The 17797-nt window shown below is 40.1% G+C and overlaps 1 protein-coding gene across 1 annotated transcript in view; it reads left to right on the forward strand.

The window, feature by feature from the left end:
- Positions 1-530: 530 nt before the first annotated feature.
- The window catches only part of GLRB (glycine receptor beta), a 75212-nt gene continuing 57945 nt past the window's right edge, over positions 531-17797 (forward strand). The window contains exons 1-2 of the mRNA XM_060093679.1: positions 531-653; positions 2766-2916. Of these exons, the coding sequence (XP_059949662.1) occupies positions 2795-2916 (122 nt within the window). The 5' untranslated portion in view covers positions 531-653; positions 2766-2794. The remainder of the gene's footprint in view (positions 654-2765; positions 2917-17797) is intronic.

Here is a 17797-nt window from a genome sequence, read left to right on the forward strand (position 1 = left end):
TCCCGCTAGACGTGGGGAGGAGGCGCTCGCGCGGCCGGGACACCCCTGACCTCCCCGGCCCCGGTCCCAACTCCGTCCCCATCTGCATCCCCATCTCCGTCCCCAACTCCGTCCCCATCTCCGTCCCCAACTCCGTCCCCATCTCCGTCCCCATCTCCGTCCCCAACTCCGTCCCCATCTCCGTCCCCAACTCCGTCCCCACCTCCGTCCACAACTCCGTCCCCATCTCCGTCCCCAACTCCGTCCCCACCTCCGTCCACAACTCCGTCCCCATCTCCGTCCCCAACTCCGTCCCCATCTCCGTCCCCATCAACTCCGTCCCCATCTCCGTTCCCATCTCCGTCCCCATCTCCTTCCCTAACGCCCTCCCCATCTCCGTCCCCAACTCCGTCCCCATCTCCGTCCCCAACTCCGTCCCCAACGCCGTGCCCATCTCCGTCCCCAACGCCGTCCCCGCTCCGTTCCGCGGCCGCACAGCGCCCCGACCGCACAGGCGCGGACCACACGGCGCAGGCTCGGCGGCCGGAGCAGGCGCGTCAGCCTATCTCGGGGACGCGGGGACGGGGACGCGGGGACGGTACGCAGCCGCTCCCCCCGCACCGGCGTGTCCGGCCCGAGCGCGCGTCCTCCGGGGCTGCGGGCGGGGCGCCAGGGTAGGTCGGCTCCGGAGGGAGGGGCGGCGCGGGGGTCCGGGATGAGCACCCCTGCGGCGAGGCCGGGCCGGGGCGCGGGGGGCCGCGGCGGCGGGAGGCTGAGGCGGGAGAGCCTCCCGCGAGTCCGCGATGGGAGTGAGCTTGGCCGCAGGGGTGCCGTCGGCGGCGTTTGGTCTGCGGGGCCCGTCAGCCCCTGCCGCTGCCCCCTTCGGGAGGTGTGGGTGGCATCACGGGGTGGCATCTCTCTCTCCGCCCTTCAGACCTCCAGGACGGCCTCGGGCTTCCTGGCGCCGACAGGGAAGGCGGGCGCAGTCCCTGCGGCCGTGGGCACAGGTGTCGGGGCCGGATGCCGCCGCTGGCTGGGGTGCGGGGCAGGGAGTCCAGTGCTGCGAGGTGACCGCAGGCAGCTGTGGGCCTGGTGAGCCCCTCCGTCGTCTTCGGGAGAGAGGACAAGGGAGGCGTCTCCTCCTGCTTGCTTAGGGCTGCGAAGGAGAAATGTGAGATCAGACTTCCTGGGAGGAAGAGAGATGAAAAACGTGACACAGGAGAAGCCAAATTATGAGAGGGGAGCTGGGACTTCCGTGAATGCTGAGGAGTAGACCGCTCTCTTCCTCTGCAGGAAACAGTGAAGGAGACACTGTTTATGGTTTGGGAATTAAAGATGCGGAAGAGGTCTAAATACTACAGGGTTTAGGAGATGTTTAAAGTTTTTTTTTTTTTTTTTTTTAAATGCATCAGATAGGCAAGAATGTAGTTCTCCTGGAGCATGGAAAATGTTATTAAAATACAGCTAAGAAGAGTATTTATTTGGAGGAGGCTGACTATTTTTGCTATTTTATTTCATACAATGTTACCTAGAATTTCTGGAGTCAGAAATCATCATCTGAATGATAAATGCCAGTATCATGTGAGTAGGAAAGCCAAAAGCTAACTTAAACCAATGAGCACCTTTTTTGGATAAAAGGTAACGTGAATTTAAAGTACATAAATAAAAACAATGAATTTAGACAGTGAAACTCTTTGATAATATTTTTTTCTTTTTTCTCTATCAGTCCTTTAATACTTAGAATTATCTTTTCTTCGAGAATAGTTTTATTGTTTTTGAAAAAATATACATGCGAAAGTCAAAGAACAGAGGAAATTTAAAAAGCAAAACATTGATTTAAATGACCTAGCACGAAGTAACCATCTTAAAACCGTGTAAACATCTTTCCATGTATCTTTCTAAGCGTATATTGATATACTGTGCAATTCAATGCCAGTTTACAATTTTATGAAACTATACAGTAGAAATTTTTGCATACTTACCTTGTATTCCTCATAGGGGTCTTATTTTCTATGAACCATTATTTAAACTAACGTTTACTATGAAACCATCACAAAATGTATAGTAAAGTATAACCACATAGGTTTGAGCAATGAGAACTTTTTAAAAAGCCAAATAGCATTTATGCAAGTAAAACAAATCACAGACACTGTACATGATTATACATGAAAACACACATGATATGATTTTAAATGTCTAAAAGTGGACTTCAAAGATGGAACTTACAGAGTTTTTTCTTCAGAAGAGAAAGAATAGAAAATTATACTGAATATATTTAATAAGCTTAAAATATGATAAAATATTTATTTATTTATTTATTTATTTATTTATTTATTTATATTTTTGGCTGTGTTGTGTCTTTGTTTCTGTGCGAAGGCTTTCTCTAGTTGCGGCCAGCTGGGACCACTCTTCATTGCGGTGCGTGGGCCTCTCACTATTGTGACCTCTCGTTGCGGAGCACAGGCTCCAGACGAGCAGGCTCAGTAGTTGTGGCTCATGGGCCTAGTTGCTCCGTGGCATGTGGGATCTTCCCAGACCAGGGCTCGAACCCATGTCCCCTGCATTGGCAGGCAGATTCTCAACCACTGTGGCACCAGGGAAGCCCCAAAATATGATAAAATCTTAATGTTTGCACCTGTATGCAAGACAGATGTTTGCCACGGGCAATGAGAACTTGATGTACAAGACACCCTTGTCCATTGGGTAGTAATGGTCGTACTCCTTAAAGCGTCGTGTAGTTACCGTTTGCCTCATAAATGTAAACATTTTCTTGTTCTTTCTTGTAGATCGATCTCCTGAAATTTAACTTTTCAAGATGAAGTTTGTATTGGCGGTGGCCTTTTTTATTTTAATTTCCTTGTGTGTTGAAGAAGCCTGTTCTAAAGAGAAGTCTTCAAAGAAAGGGAAGGGGAAAAAGAACCAGTACCTATGCCCATCGTATGTTCTTCATGTCTTATATTCTTATACGGAGAAATATTATTGCATTTTTTATCAAAGAGGTTTATTGAAACACATGTCAACAGAAATTTCCCTATCAGAATTGCACCCATTTGTTTCATAGGTAGAAAGTGACAGAGTGTAGAAGGCTTTACAATGGGAAAGCTAATTCTCAGTATGATAAAGGTAAAGTTTTATAAAGTTTTGTTCATGCCCTGGGCTTCTGTAATTTTCATACATCTTTTTTTTTATACACCTTTTATAAAAGTAGAAAAAAGTTACTATTTCTTTCTTACCCTGAATGTGCAACTTTCGTTGGTTACTGAGATTCCCTGCTTTGAGCAAATACCAGTTCAAAAAGTTGACTTTAAAAAAAATACTACTGAAATTGAATATTCATTTAAAAAGTCAGATTGCTAGACTATGATTTTAAGGTCTATTTAATTCATATTAGGAGAAGAATTACATGGTAGATCCATTTTCCATTTCAATGGGTTTTTTTGGGGTAAAAGATTTATCTTAGGAAATGAGTATATTTCTCAAAAAATATGTCATTAAATTTGAAGTGACCTGTAAAAACAAAATCTAAATCCAATTCCCACTCCCTCCCCACCCAGAAAAAAACAGCAACAAAATTTTATGGTTTGGACTCCATTTAAAAAAAAAAATAAAGTGTTACTATTACTGGTGAATAACAGTAAATAATATCCAATAGTTAGAACAATTGAACAGCATATAAATCAATAACCTTCACAGAATATGTGCTTTTAAGTATTAATGTTACAACATATGCAGTAATGTGGAGTAAGAATTAATTTGCTGGTACTGGTTATTTTTACATTAAGATTTCCTAAGTGTTATATTGATCTCAGGTAACATTATTCCAGCATCATCATTACTTAAATATTGATTATTATAGTTTCATAGATGTTCCATAAGAATGATTAAGGTACCTTCTGGGAAGTAAATTTTGTAAAGAAAGGATATTAGAGTTGGTATTTCGGAATGGACGTCTGTATGAATATGTGAGACGGAAGGTCTGGGGACGGTATGGTGACCCACATAAAGTCCCGTAGTACATAAAGCTCCCTGTTAAGAAATACCTCTTAGTTTTCAGCGTTAATAGTCCTACTTCTTCCAGTCTACACAGCCTGACGTCAGGGCCAGGCTTCCCGGTGTGACAGGATGGCCCCATCCGCCCTACTGAGTGTGACTCATCTTCACAGATAAGAGTGTTTGAGCTGCATCCAGGGGACTAGCATTTTCGGGAACTGGACATGGTCAGGCCTTACTCTGCCCAAGGATAAGGACACCTTGTCATATTTTGGATATCCTTCATTTTAACGTTTTGTTCGATAAATCTTGGCATATGGATGTGAACTCTTGTATTTGTCTTGAAGGCACGCTGATCCTATGTGTGGAGTCAAGCCATCTGTGGTCAGTCGGTTCCGCTCTCTGTGGAAGCTGATGAGTCTCTCTCCCTCGCCCCAGCCCTGCTTCCCGCCCCCACCCCCACCCTGGTATCCTGTCAAATGTCATGAATCACAGCTCTGAATATGACAACTGCAAGCCTTATGGCTGCCGTGTACCTTACAAGAGTCTTTTAGAGGGCATCCTGTTTCTTCCCAGAACTGCGCTGTTGCCTTATATGTAAACTGACTGTATATGCTTAGGCTGTCTCTGGTTAGGACAGATTTTTAACGTTAAATCTGATAGATAAAGAGTTAAACAATGAAGTTTCTCTTTGGTGCATATGGAAACCTCTAAGTGGAAGGCCCAACATACACTTGGTGAGCCCGTATCGCAGTGTTTTAGGTATGTTGAGAAATTAAAGTTTTATCTCTGAAATTTTCTACCACAGTTTTCAAATTTTGATTATATTACTTACTTTCTTGCAATTATGAGACTGAATAAAGCTTTATTACCAGTAGCCCTGGTGATGCTGCCCCAAATCCAGCTTATTAAAAAGTAGATGTACTTTGGAGAATTACATTTGTATATTTTTTGTTTGAGCATTTTACTGAGAATTTTGATTTCATGGTCACTGAACTTCTGAAGACTAAGGTTTTCTCTGGCTATTGTTGGATCCATTGTATTAAATTTCTTTGAATATCCAGGTTGGGAATCTCAGTTACAATAACAGGCTGAGAAAGAATATGCAAATTATTTGTTCCTCAGCGGACGGTCCAGTTTGTCCATCTTGTGTAAGCTGATTAAGCATAAAACATCTTGATTAAGAGGAATATTTGAGATCACAAAACCCGGAAGTTACGTACAGGCTTCCATATACTCCTCAATATGGTGAAATTTTGCCCAGTGATGTTCTGATTTCTTTAATTTTTTTTTTGAATAGAGTTGAAGAGCAATGGTGTCAAACGGATATATGCAGTTGACGTGTTGTGCAAGTGTAGTAAACAGGAGCAGAAACTTCCCTTTTCATTCTTGTAACATTTCTTCCCAAAGATTGGAAATAAGAGGAAAACTGGTTCTAAATGTAGAAAGGACTTAGAACCCCTCGTATTCTAGGTTGATGTGGAGCTTGAATCGTACGATACTCTCTCCCTGGCTCTTTTTTTTTTTTTTAACCTTTAATTGTTTTGAGAAGCTCAAAAATGATAAATTTATGCTATTATTCATTGTTTTTTGGTGTGTAACTGGAGCAGCAGTACCAGGTTGACAAACTACCCGATAAATTTGAGTTCAAAAATTTTAGAAATTTAGTGTCTATTAATAAATACACAATAAACTTTAAATTAGAAGCTATGTTTTAGATTAAGTCCTTGGACACTGTTTAGCTTTTTATTTTAAAGCTTGAATTTGACACTGACCTGAATCTATTGGTCTTCTGATTTTCTACACATTCTGCCTCAGCGATTTCGTCCAAATCTCTGGCTGTACCTCCATCTATGCACTGTTAATGCCTAAGGTGCTGTATGCAGCCCAGCCTCTCTGAAGAATGTACCCATACACCCACCATTTCTACCTGGTTATCCCATCTTGATCTTAAAACTCAATTCAAAATGATAAAACCCGAGTACAGAAATCCTCCCCACATCTCCTAATACAGTGTTTCCATTTACATCCTTTGCCATCCAAACTCAGATCCTAGGGGTTACCTAGGACCCCCTCTTTCTACCTTAGCTTCTCAAGTCCAGTTGTTGCCAAGATTTCCACGTTCAGAGTCTGCGCCATCTTGGGAGTGTGTCCCTCACTTCCATCCCCATCATGGCGCTGTTGTCACTTCTCCCCGCAGCCTTTCTGGTGAGCTCTTTATTGGTCTCCCTCTTCTTGTCTTCCTCCTCCAGTTCCTACCCCACCCTGACCCTAGAGTGTATTTTGCTCAGTGTACTCAAGCCACGCCAGCACTTAGAGCCCCCTGAGGGACTCTATAACCTTTGGAAAAGGTTCTGATTTCTTGGCTCAGCACACAAAACTCTTGCTGCACTGGCCTCTGACTCCCCCAGCTGTGTCTTTGCATCCCGGCCACGCCCTTACTCAAGTATCATACACGCTTGCTCTTTCACACCTCCGAAGTGTTCTTCCCTTTCCCAAAATTCCAGAGGTTTCCTTCTTCCATGAGTTAACCGCTGCCTCAGTGGTCTTATGAAAATCCACAGCTATAAATACCACGTGTTCGCTGTTGACTCCTGTATCTGTGTGCCCAACCCAGATCTCCCTGAAGAGCACCACATCTGTACATCCAACACTTGAATCTGACTGTCTCGTAATGACCTCACACTCAAACTTCTTTGTCTCCTTTGGGAAACCTTTCCTAATCCTGACAGTCTGATTTAGACAATCACACTCTGTGCCTTCGTGGTCCCCTAATTGCCTATCCTGCTTATAAAACGATGTGGTGACATCAGCTGTAATTGTCTGCTTCCCCTACTAGATTGTAAAATCCGTGAGGGCTGTGTCTTATTGACTTAGTCACCAGAGATCAACATCGTGCCTGGTACAAAATGTACATGCAATAAACCTTTGTTTAAAGAGTGAATACAAACTCAAGATCATTGACCCTTACAAGTCACTGTATCTGGATTTTGTTACAGTACTTGAAAATAATTTATATGATCTCTCTGGACAATATTTAGACATATAGTCTCAATATAAGGAGAAGAAGGTAGTTAATATCTAGGTTGTTGGTAGAGAGTCTTCAGCCTGGATGATGCTTCCTGGTGAAAGTTTGGCCTTCTCTTGATAAATATTGTATCAATGACTAAAATAAACTATACAGAGGAAACATCCAGATGGAGACTAATGTGATACTGAAACATATGGTGGGTACGTGAGACAGAATTAGGATCTGATATGACCTTGGAAGTCCAAAGCGATGGGCTGAATCTAACGAGATTGAAGTATAAACTGCACTTTGTTTCAGAAATCATGTGTACAAGTATAGGATGGGGAAAGCAGTGTGGTTGAACACACTTGGAAAAAATATTAAATAGTGTTGTAACCAAAATACAAATGAATAATAATATACTATAGCATAGTATAATATAATATGATATAATATAATATGATATATAATATATAACCTGAGGCAGATGAGTATCTCTGCACACTATCTTTCCATCCCAGCTAAATATAACTATATATATATAGTTACTTAAGAAAGAAATTAGTGTTCTTATTTTACCACTTCTGTGTTAAGCATATTACTAGCCTTAAAAGAATTATATTATTTAAAGCAAGACTTATAGAGATTTCTGCACTGTGCTGGTCAATACCTTCAGGGGAGACAAATAAGAATAGTTGAGGTAGGGGCTTCCCTGGTGGTGAAGTGGTTGGGAGTCCGCCTGCCAATGCAGGGGACATGGGTTCATACCCCGGTCTGGGAAGATCCCACATGCCGCAAAGCGGCTGGGCCCGTGAGCCATGGCCACTGAGCCTGCGCGTCCGGAGCCTGTGCTCCGCAACAGGGGAGGCCACAACAGTGAGAAGCCCACGTACCACAAAAAAGAAAAAAAGAATAGTTGAGGTAATTAAAATAATGTCACATTAGGAAATGCTGAAGGAACTGACAGATTGGACAGTTATCTTCAATTTTGTGAAAACTTGTGATTTAGATGACAAAGTAGACTTTGCTGCTTGGCACCAATACTTCCAACCAGCACTAATGAGTAGAACTATGAGAAGGGATATTTTTGGCTCCAAATTAGCAAGAACTTTCTAATAGCATTTTGCCAGATATAATTGCCTGGGAACAGAGGCAGTAGAGCTCACAGCAACCCCAAGCACTCTGCCACCGGGGATAATTACTTGCAGGCATATTTTATAGAAAGTTTGAGCTTTGGGTAGGTAGTTTGGCCAGACAGCGGTGTTTAAGGACATTTCAATTTGTGAGATTTTTAAGAGTCTTTGATTCTAATATATTGTATGTGATGACGGTCTTATGATTATCCAATTGCAGAATGATATAGAAAGAATCACCTTTTAAAATTTTAATCTCCATCCAGATTTAAATAGCTTGGCTGCTATTTTTGGTGCATTGTCATGGAGAGCTCTACCATATGAAATAAGTATATCTAGGTGTAATAGTAAGGATTTAAAAGCTTGCAGTGGTAGCATTTCTTCTTGAAATTTCATGAGTAATCAGGTTTTTTGAATATCTTTCAAACTCAGACCATCTTTTTTCTGACCTAAACCAATCGGAATAATATGTCAAGCTACTGTTAATCTCAAGAAATAATGATTGAGGGATGATGAATATTAATTATCTGATCAATGCCTGCCATAATTGATAATAAGAAGACATAAGTTTATGGATTTGTATTTATATGTCTATTGTATATGAAACCAGAACATTCTAAAATATACTTTCAGAATTCTTGATTGAATGAACAAAAACAAAACAAAACAGAACTATTTGAACCAAAACCAAAGCATTATTTGTCATTTCTATTTGTACTCATAGAAGACACAATAACACTTTTTAATACCGAATTTGGCCCGACTGTAACCTCTTGACATACTGACATTCTAGTCATCGCTGAGTTAGGGAACTTTCTACCATTTGTTGAGGACTGTTTGAATTTCAGGCACCTGATAGCTCACCGTAAGTGTAACTAATTTGCTTACACATTACATTTGAAATCTTTCTCCCATTTTGGGCCCAGACTTGTATCTTAGGTGTGAAGAAGCATCATAAGAAGCCCTTAATTGACACTTGATGAGGGCTGCTATTATTTATATGACTGTTCAGTCATGTTTGCATGGATTTACTTCATCCTAATGATCTTTCCTCCAAACTGTTGGTACTCTAGCTTTAAAATCATGACATGAAGATTTATGGTCCTGTGTGTGTAATGAGAAACAATATGATTAATTTTTATTAGTTTGTTCACAACCTAAAAAAGTTGTGTGTGTATAAATGTGTTTGATACCAATATGAGATTTTTTTTTTGTCTCCTTCAGAGAGATACCATTTAATGGTAGTATTTGTGGACATCAGTTCTGTGTAGTAAGAAGGGTTGGGTTAAGTATAATGTTAGCCATTTTCTTCCTATTCTGATTTTATTACCTGTTACTCATTAATAGAATGGATTGATTTCAGTTTAGTTCCATTTTCTTACTTCCTAATGGAAATGTTCAAGATAAATACATTGGCCCCAGAATGAAAGGCTGATTGGAAATGGATATGGAGAATCTGTACAATGGTATAATTGAAAACTGCCTGTATTATTATCACTATAACAAAGGTAGATCAAATTTTTCATTGATGGGCAGTTATGTATTTTCTTACTACCTAACGAACAATTCTGATTTAATGGCATGATATTATTTTGTAGTCAATTGAATTAATGATCTTCCCTTTCCAAATAATTTCCTAGGTCTTTAAATCAGAATCCTCATTATTTTAGTTATTCGGGAATGAAACTTAAATGGAACCTGTTTTCTCTTAAAATGATCTCCTGTATCTGTCCTGTTCATTGCATCTCCTCTTACTGTCATTTTCAACATAGTCTGTTACAATAGTTTCCTAATTACTTGCCGTATTTTCTTTCCTGCTCATTATTGTTCATCTTACATACCGTTTCCATTTTCATCTTGTTAATCTTATGTTACAGCCCCACAATGTCTTCTTATTCCCTCAAGGATCCAGGGCAGACTGTTCACTCTGACTTTCAAAGGTCTCTCTGATTTACATGGGGAACTTTGTGCAAAACTACTCTCTCATCTTAGAAAGGCTGATCTGTCCTTGTGCCAACCTGCCACTGCTTATGCTTAGACATGCTTATGGTTATAGAGTGACAACCTCCTTCTTAATCTACGCAGTCCTTCAGGGCTCATCTCAGTCATTACCTTGCCTGATGAAACCTTTTAAACGATTAGAAGTGTTCATTGAAAGTAAGATTAGTTCAAATTATTAGCATGCTATGGCTGTTAATGCATTGAGGTCTTGGACCTTGATAGAAATACAGTGTTTGCAGAGAAAAAAAAAGTTAATTTCGTGGTGGGTATATCATACCTGGAACATTGTGTTGAATTCTGGTTGCATTCGCTTGTGAGGATTGGATTTACGTGAGAGTTTGTTCAGAGAATCATGATCAGCGTTTGCAGGAACATGAAAGTCTGTGGTTTGGTAGGTTTACCATGGGTTATTTTCTTTAAGAGTAGATGAGTAATCCCCCATTTTGAGGAGTTTTCATATAATATGAACTAGAATTCATATTTAGACCTCAAGTTACAGAACCAAGACCAAAGAGAGAAACATAGAGGAAGACATTTCCATTTGAAAGGGTAGGATATATCTATCCAATGATATAACTATCCAAGGATTTCCTTGGGAGGTTCTTTGTCACCAGAGTGATGAACATAGCTTGGGTAGGGACACTACCTAAACGAAGCATCACTGGGAAGTTGCCGAATTTAAAAGTTCTTTTCACCAAGGTTTCATGAGCTTATGATTAGAGCTAAAATTAAACTCCCTCTTCTTGACCTCTTAGAATCCTTTTTGTGCATCCTGTATGTTTTGACCCTTGATTAGATTTAATAGTAATATTCTTCCTATGATATCTTTTATTTTTTAGTTGAAATGTATATATTGTGTTAACTCTTCAGCCAAATTATAAATACTTGAGATGAGATGGCTCTGCCTCTCTCTCCACTTTCATTACAGTATATACACTTTCATTTAGTAAGCATAAATGAAGCTCTGATTCAAGGAATTTTGAAGTAGGAAGAATATATATATACACACACACTTTCATAAAGATACACACTTTCATATATATTATAGTTTCATATTCTGCCTACTTCAATGTTCTTTGCATTTCAGCTATGTTTATACTTACTAAATCAAATGGAACCAAATGGGTGTCTGATCAAATAGAAAAATCATAAATTAATCTTTTGATGGGTCAGTGGTTCACTGGGACCATGTTTAGAGATCACCTTGAAACATGCATTGTTTAAAATTCCCTTTGCATGTCTGCTTAATCTAGATGGATAAAACCTTGTAATTTGGGAGAAAGCCCACTGCTGTATCTCAATTAGGACTCTTGCTGATGAGCTTTATAACTTTCAATAAGTCATTTAATTTATTTGGGTCTCAATTTTCTCATTCTTATGGTGAAAAGTTTCATCTCAGTAGTTTCCTAATTTCATTCATTCATTCCAACTCTATCTATTATGATGCAGTCAAGTTTTATTTATGATTGTTTTGCTACCTTTATATTCAGGGCTAACTATTCCTGTTTTTGTCAAGATTTTTCATTTTCTGATTTAGAACTAGACAAGCCTAACCAATGGAAAGAGAATACACAAAATTCTGTTCCTTAAGCAAGTTAATTACTAAGGGGTCTAATTGCAGAGTTGACTTATCAAAATATAGGTATGTAACCATCCTCCCCAGTAGAAGAATCACATGTGTGCAAGGTGAATTGTACCCATTCTTAACTCTATAATTTTTCACAAACTGAGGAATTTGACTTACAAAAATGTGTCCTGTGTTTGTCTTCTGTTTTCTTTTGGAGGTGAATAATTTCTGTAATGCAGTAAAGGATAGAGTATCTTTGCCAAAGTCTCCTGTATTCTTCTTGAGCTACTACCTGAAAAAATCACATCACTGCGGTCCTCCAGAGAGCAGAGAGCATGTCATAAATGAGTTCCTTTGCCCTCAACATGGAAATTTACACTTAGAATTCAAGAAGCAAATTATTCCAATTTATGTACATACAAATAGCTCCTCTGAGAGATGATGTAAATAGGAAATTACCTTTCTAAGAGCTCTGATTGGAATAACAGAAAAAAAATGATTCAATCACTAATAGACTTTTTTGGAGAATGTGAAATATCTGATCTTTATTAGTCCTCCTGTGAGAAAACAGTAGGAGGAATTCTTGATGATTTGGGGTAGTTTAGGACTCCACTCCCAAGAGTAACCTAATAGAAAAGGCCCACATTTAATGAGTGGGCTCGTAGCCTTCTTTGCATCTGTGTTCAGCTCTCAGTTACACCATGGATGTGGCTGCTGAGATAATCCAAAGGTCGTATTGCAACACCCTTTAATATCTCCCAGGAGTTCCATATGTATTTGACCGGAATACCTATAATGTTTTCAGTTTCATTCTACAAATGTTGTTTGGAATCTTCATTGGTTTATTTTGTGTGTTGATGTAGCCTTGGCTGGGTCTTCATTGTGGTGCCTCAATTCTTCACTGGCCCTTAGTGGCTCCATGTTTCTCTTTCCCTAATAATGGTTTCAGTCCTTGATCAATACCCCTTTCAGTCTTCACCTACAATATGAACTTCTACTTTAAAGAAAAAAAATAGAAGTTGCTAGACTCGAGCTCACTCACCACTCCATCTTCCCTCCAGAGCTGCCTGTGGCATCATCCTTTCTCTTCTCCTTGGCTCCTGACCGAGAGGAAGAGGGATGTCCTTTTCTCAGTCCCGGATTCCATCCCCCACCCACTTCTGAGACACCCCCCATCACCACACTCTGCTTGCCCATGCTTCGTCGTCTTCTCTTCTTTGGCTCCTTTTTCTAAGGGCTTAAAACTACGCTGAAGCATCGCCTACCTGAAAAAATGTATAGTTTTTTTTTGTTTTTGTTTGGCTGCACTGCATGGCATGTGGGATCTTAGTTCCCCAACCAGGGATTGAACCCGCATCCCCAGCATTGGAAGCATGGAGTCTTAATTGCTGGACCACCAGGGAAGTCCCAAATGCATTAGTTTTTGTATTCTTATTTCATCAACTTTGTTTTTTCCTCTGTGTTTGTTGTCACATTTCTGAAACTGACAGCCCACAATTTTAGCTCTAATTCACAATTTTTTCCTTTTCTTTACTTGAATTTCTTTGAATTGCAAAAGCCAGACATTATTGTTGTAACAAAGGAAACAGTAGAACCACTTAGTTATCCTATTAGTATTGACTCCTGCCACCATTCTGTTTTTTGATGAAGATATTTATTTTATTCCTTTTAAGCAAATCTGCAAAATTTCTTTGGAGTCCTTATGTTACTTGACAAGGACAAATGATTGTCTTCTGCATCCTGAAGTGATCTCTTACCCCCAACCGCTCTGCCCTGATTTGCCTTCCAGCTTTGCGTCTGCCTCTCCTGCTACCCCTGATTAGACACCTTCCCAGCTATTCTTTTTTGTCTGTCCAGAAATAGTGGGTTTTGCCACATATTCATATCCTGGATGTTGCTAGCTGTTCATCTTGGTCCTTTTATCTTCTTACTTATTGCTCTTCCCCTGAGTAATTTCTACCTGTGTCTGTGGTTACACGCACATCCTTATCTCCAGGTGTAACTACTCTTGTGAGTTCCAGGTCATTTTTTGTAACTTCCTACTGGACCTCAAAGTTAATGTATCAGACCAGCTCTGCCATCAGCCTTCCTCAGCTCCACACCCAGCCTTTCATGAGAAATGGCTGAAACATCTTCCATTCTGTCCTGGACACTCACCTGGATCATCTCATCAGTTACTCATTCTGTTGATTCTTGCTCAGAAAGTACACTTGCATCTGGCTATTTCTCCGCATCTCAATGGGTGTGGTCCTTGTTGGGTTCTAATCACTTCACCTTGAATCTGTTGTTGCAGGGACTACCCCAGACTCCTGAATTCCATCCTGTCCTCTGTAGTTCATCCTCTATAACAGTGGCTCTCAAACTTTGGTCTCAGGACTGCTTTACAATCTGAAGCATCTTTAAGGACACAGTGAGCTTTAGTTTATGTGGGAGTTATCTATTGATGTTGCCTTGTTATAAATTGAAACAGAAATTTAAAAAAATATTTATTAAATTACCTAAAATATACTCATTGCAGATTAACATGAATAACTTATTTTTATGAAAATTAACTATATTTTCGAAAATAAAAAAATAGTGAGAAAAGTGGCATTGTCTTACAATGTTCCTATCTGTTCAGTGGCTGGCATAATGGAAGACACCTGAATTCTCATATCTGCTTCTGGATTCCGTTTGTTGTGATATATTGTTTTGGTTGAAGTAGGTGAAGAAAATATGACCTCATGCTGACATAATTGAAAAAGGGAAGAGTATTTCAATAGCCTTTCCGTAATTATGAATATTCCTTTTTAATGCAGTGCCAAAATTTGACAAGTGATAGTTCCTTAAAAGTTAGTTGTGATGTAAAATCTGAAATCAGATCAGTGAACATTTTGATCTCTGTTGTAATAAAATTTGCTGGTCTTTCATTTTGAATGGCTTTTTTTTTTTTTTTTTGCCCAAACATGAATTTATAACATGCATTGATCATTTGGAAAATATTGGTTTGCTGGGTTTTGCAGATCTTCCAAATGTTGACAGGTTTCATTATACAGTATCAAATAATCACATCCATTTACTATTGCTTTCGATCTCACTGGAAAGTCTGTTAGTATCAGGAAATTGTCAAGTTCATGGTGGTGAATATTAAGTTTTCTAAAATTCCAGTCGTTTGAAAACTCATATTTTATCACTGGCCGCAAATACTCTCATTAGTTTTTCTTGAACTTATAGGCTTTCTTCTTTCACTTGTGAAAACTTTTTTGCCAAATATCCAAGTCTGAATCACCATAGGTTTTCCATGGTCTTCCATGAAAACAGTGTTTCATGAAAAGTCTCTTGTTCACTAGCAAGTCAAACAGTCATCCAAGTGCTGTTCTTTGGAACAATTATCGTAGTTCAGTTTTCTGTGCAGCAGAAGTGCTGTCTGGATACTTCCCATTTTTTTCATGCAGAATATTAAAATAATATGGATTTAAATTGCAAAATTTAATGAATTTAATATTTTTACTGCTTCTTTAAGAACATTACATGGGAACACCATCTTTAACATCTTTTATTTATGTATTTATTTATTTATTTAATCTTTTTTTTTTTTTTTTTTTTTTTTTTTGCGGTACACGGGCCTCTCAGTGTTGTGGCCTCTCCCGTTGCGGAGCACAGGCTCTGGACGCACAGGCTCAGTGGCCATGGCTCACGGGCCCAGCTGCTCCACGGCATGTGGGATCCGCCCGGACCGGGGCACGAACCCGTGTCCCATGCATCGGCAGGCAGACTCGCAACCACTGCGCCACCAGGGAAAACCTGAATATCTTGTTTTTGAATTTTGTTTGTAGTAGCAAGGAAAACACTCCCTTTTACTAGCTCGGTGCTATAAATTTCGAGGGAGCAGTAGGATTAGAGTGTTGATTTGGAAAAGAAGATACATGAATTTACGTTATGTGTATGTGTAAGAAATCAGGATATTCTACATGTTTGTGAATCAAATCGCATACTGAAAACTTCAACAGGTTTGGATCTGCTTTTTTCTGACTAGGGGTCTTCTTTTTTTTTTTTTTTACTTTATTTTTTTTTATGTATTTATGTTTGACTGCATTGGGTCTTTGTTGCTGCATGCGGGCTTTCTCTAGTTGCGGTGAGGGGGGCTACTCTTTGTTGCAGTGCGCAGGCTTCTCACTGCGGTGGCTTCTCTTGTTGCGGAGCTCCAGCTCTAGGCGCGTGGGCTTCAGTAGTTGTGGCACTCAGGCTCAGTAGTTGTGGCTCGCGGGCTCTAGAGAGCAGGCTCAGTAGTTGTAGCTCACAGACTTAGTTGCTCCACGGCACGTGGGATCTTCCCGGGCCAGGGCTTGAACCCGTGTCCCCTGCATTGGCAGATGGATTCTTACCCACTGAGCCACCAGGGAAGACCTAGGGGTCTTCTTAATTGTAACCAGTTTCTGTTCCTTTGCCGATGACTCAAGATAGAGTACCGTGCACTGATTGATGTATAACACCAAGTATTAGGTGTGTTGTAAGCTCTTACTTAAATCACCTAATTTGATTCTGAAAACATGCCTTTTATGAAAAAGAGTGATTTTCTAGGATTATCAGCATGGTTTACAAGACAGCTAATTGAGACACAGGGGTTAGGTGTCCAGGGCCACACCGCTAGTAAAGCAGGGTTCAGACCCAGGCGGCATGGCTTTCAGAGCCAGGACGCTGTCACTAATGGTGCCTCTCATGTCAAGGGCTACATATTTCTTTTTTTTAGATGAGAAGGGGATCTTGCCTTTAATATATGGTTTAGGAAGGCTCAGAATGATATGGTGACAATCTCAAAATCATCATAAACCATACAGAAAAAGTATATAAAACAATGATGTACAGTGCAAAGAATCATCTCTAGGGTGCTTGCAGTGCCTCATGCCACGTAAACGCTATGTAAATAGTTGCCAGCACACTGCAGACTCAAGTTTGGCTTTTTGGAACTTTCTGGAAATTTTTTCTCCTCACATGTTTTCCACCTGAGGATGGTTGAATCCTGGTTGCAGATATGGCCGGATGACTGTACTACAGTCAGTTCTCCCATCTTTGTTATAAATTTTCATGTCTTAACAGTGTCTCTTGATGAACTGAAGTGCTTATTCTTTTCTTTTGAAGTATAGTTGATTTACAATGTTGCATTACTTTCAGGGGTACACCAGAGTGATTCAGTTATACATGTACATGTATCCACTGTTAGATTCTTTTTCCATATAGATCATTACAAAGTATTGAGTAGAGTTCCCTTTGCTATACAGTAGGTCCTTGTTGGTTATCTGTTTTGTATACAGTAATGTATATCTGTTAATTCCAAACTCCTAATTTAAAGTGCTTATTTTTAATGAAGTCTGATTTATTAATTTTTATTAATGCTTTTGTGTTTTATTTAAGAAATCTTTCTCTGATGCAGGTCATGAAGTAGTCTGTTTTGGTTATTTTCCTAGAGGCTGTCACTGTTTCGTGTTTCATGTTTAGCTCTGTAGCCCACTTAAGCTCATTGTTTGTGTATGATGAGACAGGCACATCCAGTGATGTCAGCACATTTATGCAAAAGGCTCTCCTTACTTTGCTAACTGGAAAGTGAACATTTACTGTAGGTCTGTCATCACTTCTCTTTTCTGTCCCTCTGGTCCGGGACTGCTCACCTCGTGCAGTGACACACCCCCCATCAAGGGAGTGGAAAGCCTCACATCACCTGCTTGGTTCTCCTTCCGTGTCACCTTGGCCATCCTGTGCTCATAGCATTTCCCTGTGAAATTTAGAATCAGCATATCCATCTTCACACAGGTAGATACAAAAGCTTGGGATGGTCCCTAACATGATATGGACTCGATTTTCTTTCTAATTTTTAGACGAACATGAAATAAAAAGGTAAACAGAGCAACGTACGTGGGAAAATAGGCAAAGCAAATGAACTGGGAATGGAGATATTTATCATCAAGTTGTGATAACCACCTTTTCCTAAATGTGGCTGGATCATGGGTATTCGAAACTGCATCAGATGCAAACCTTAGCACTGAACAGTGCTCTTTCAGGACTGGAAACTGGGGGCTTTTGGATTCCTGTCCGGTGGCAATCACTCCACGAGTCCAGGGTTGAACTCCAGGAGGGCAGGTG

The sequence above is a fragment of the Mesoplodon densirostris genome, chromosome 1, assembly GCF_025265405.1.
Source record: "Mesoplodon densirostris isolate mMesDen1 chromosome 1, mMesDen1 primary haplotype, whole genome shotgun sequence".
NCBI lineage: Eukaryota > Metazoa > Chordata > Mammalia > Artiodactyla > Ziphiidae > Mesoplodon > Mesoplodon densirostris.